This window comes from Bison bison, unplaced genomic scaffold, assembly GCF_000754665.1.
Source record: "Bison bison bison isolate TAMUID 2011002044 unplaced genomic scaffold, Bison_UMD1.0 scf7180017864233, whole genome shotgun sequence".
Classification (NCBI taxonomy): Eukaryota; Metazoa; Chordata; class Mammalia; order Artiodactyla; family Bovidae; genus Bison; species Bison bison.
In genome coordinates, this window is record NW_011494805.1 from 439607 (window position 1) to 441475 (window position 1869).

General features: G+C 40.8%; 1 protein-coding gene across 1 annotated transcript in view; it reads right to left on the reverse strand.

The window, feature by feature from the left end:
- MTBP (MDM2 binding protein) overlaps positions 1–1869 on the reverse strand; it is a 78223-nt gene that overhangs the window by 45521 nt on the left and 30833 nt on the right. Inside the window, exon 14 of the mRNA XM_010846235.1 lies at positions 939–1112. Coding sequence (XP_010844537.1) covers positions 939–1112 — 174 coding nt within the window. The remainder of the gene's footprint in view (positions 1–938; positions 1113–1869) is intronic.

Here is a 1869-nt window from a genome sequence, read left to right on the forward strand (position 1 = left end):
TCCATATCCCTTACCTGCTGTGTCCCTGGCAGTGTATTGATTAATATAATTGGTGTAAATAGTAGCTTTAATGTTTGTAACCTGGGACCCTTGAGTTAATTCTTTTTCTTGTTATAGCCCACCACACCTTTGCTCTGTAGGAATGCAACTTTATCTAATGCTTTTGGAGGGTGGCGCTTGACTTATCACCTTTAGAGAAAAATACGTTTTCTGAAGAAAGGGTCTTAAAATGTTAACAGGCCTCCGGGCCAGAAGATGATGCAAATCACCTAAGTTTTTGCATATGGTAAGTTTGCAGGAAGAAAGCCTGGCTTGCTGCATGACTCTACCCCTTCCCCCATTATCCTCTATGCATAACTTAAGGTATAAAAACTACTTTGGAAAATAAAGTGCGGGCCTTGTTCACCGAAACTTGGTCTCCCCATGTCGTTCTTTCTCTCACCTTCTGGCTGAATTATTCAGCCTCTTTTCTCCACTAAATTTCCTCACTGACCTATCCTTATTTCAGCCTCTTTTCTCCACTCAATTTCCTCACTGAGCTATCCTTATTCTATTACTCTTCATATCCTTAATTAAAGTTTAATTAGGCAGTTGTTTCCTGATCCTTGCCGACGCCGTCTCTCCTTCGAATACCTGGATCAGCCGGGGCTGGACCCCGGCAGAGAAGTAAATTCTAGAAAGATAAATTGTTTAAAGTGGAAAATACTAAAAATTTTCCTGTTTGGAACTGAAGGGGTGACCTGTTACATTTTAAGAAGTATGATGCGTAAGGGATTAATAATTGTTCAAATGTGTTATAAAATATTTAAAGCAAAAGCAAATTTACTGAAAGTGAAATGCAGTTTGAAAACAATAGGTTCACTAAAAACCACGTAAGTTAACTACTTACACAAACAAACGTAAAAATGTTTTGTTTTCCCTCTAAAGTTAACACTCACTCAATTTGGTTTCTTCTGTCGTTGCTTTCATCTTTCCATGAATTAAACTGAGTGCAAACGAGCCATTGATCTGGTTGGCTGAGTGAATCAATGTGGCTTTACACTTTCCACTGCCATTACCTTGTAACAAGAGATAATAGCTAGAACTCTCTCCTTTCACTTCAACATCTGGAACTAAACAAAAACAATTATCTTGTTAAGCATGTGAAAATTCAGCAGACAACATAGCAGAATCATACGTTTGACCCATAGGATATAATTACATTTCTATGTTATTTTAAAACAAGGTGTCACTCAATATATTTGGGACAGCAGTTGTTCATTTAACTGAAAGTCACTCAGTCGTGTCTGACTCTTTGCAACCCCATGTAGTCCATGGAATTCTCCAGGCCAGAATACTGGAGTGGGTAGCCTTTCCCTTCTCCAGGGGATCTTCCCAACCCAGGGATCAAACCCAGGTTTCCCACACTGTAGGCAGATTCTTTACAGCTGAGCCACAAGGGAAGTCCTATTTATCTTTTTTTAATTTAATTTATTCATTTAACTGAGGAAGCTGTTAAAGCAGAGACTCATATAACAAAAATGATACTCACAAAGCATATATGTCTTACTTTAAATTAAAACTATGTATACTCATTAATCGGAGAAGGCAATGGCACCCCACTCCAGTACTCTTGCCTGGAGAATCCCATGGATGGAGGAGCCTGGTGGGCTGCAGTCCATGGGGTCTCGAAGAGGCGGACACTTACTGAGCGACTTCACTTTCACTTCTCACTTTCAAGCATTGGAGAAGGAAATGGCAACCCACTCCAGTGTTCTTGCCTGGAGAATCCCAGGGACAGAGGAGCCTGGTGGGCTGCTGTCTATGGGGTCGCACAGAGTCGAACACGACTGAAGCGACTTAGCAGCAGCAGCAGCAGCAGCATACCCA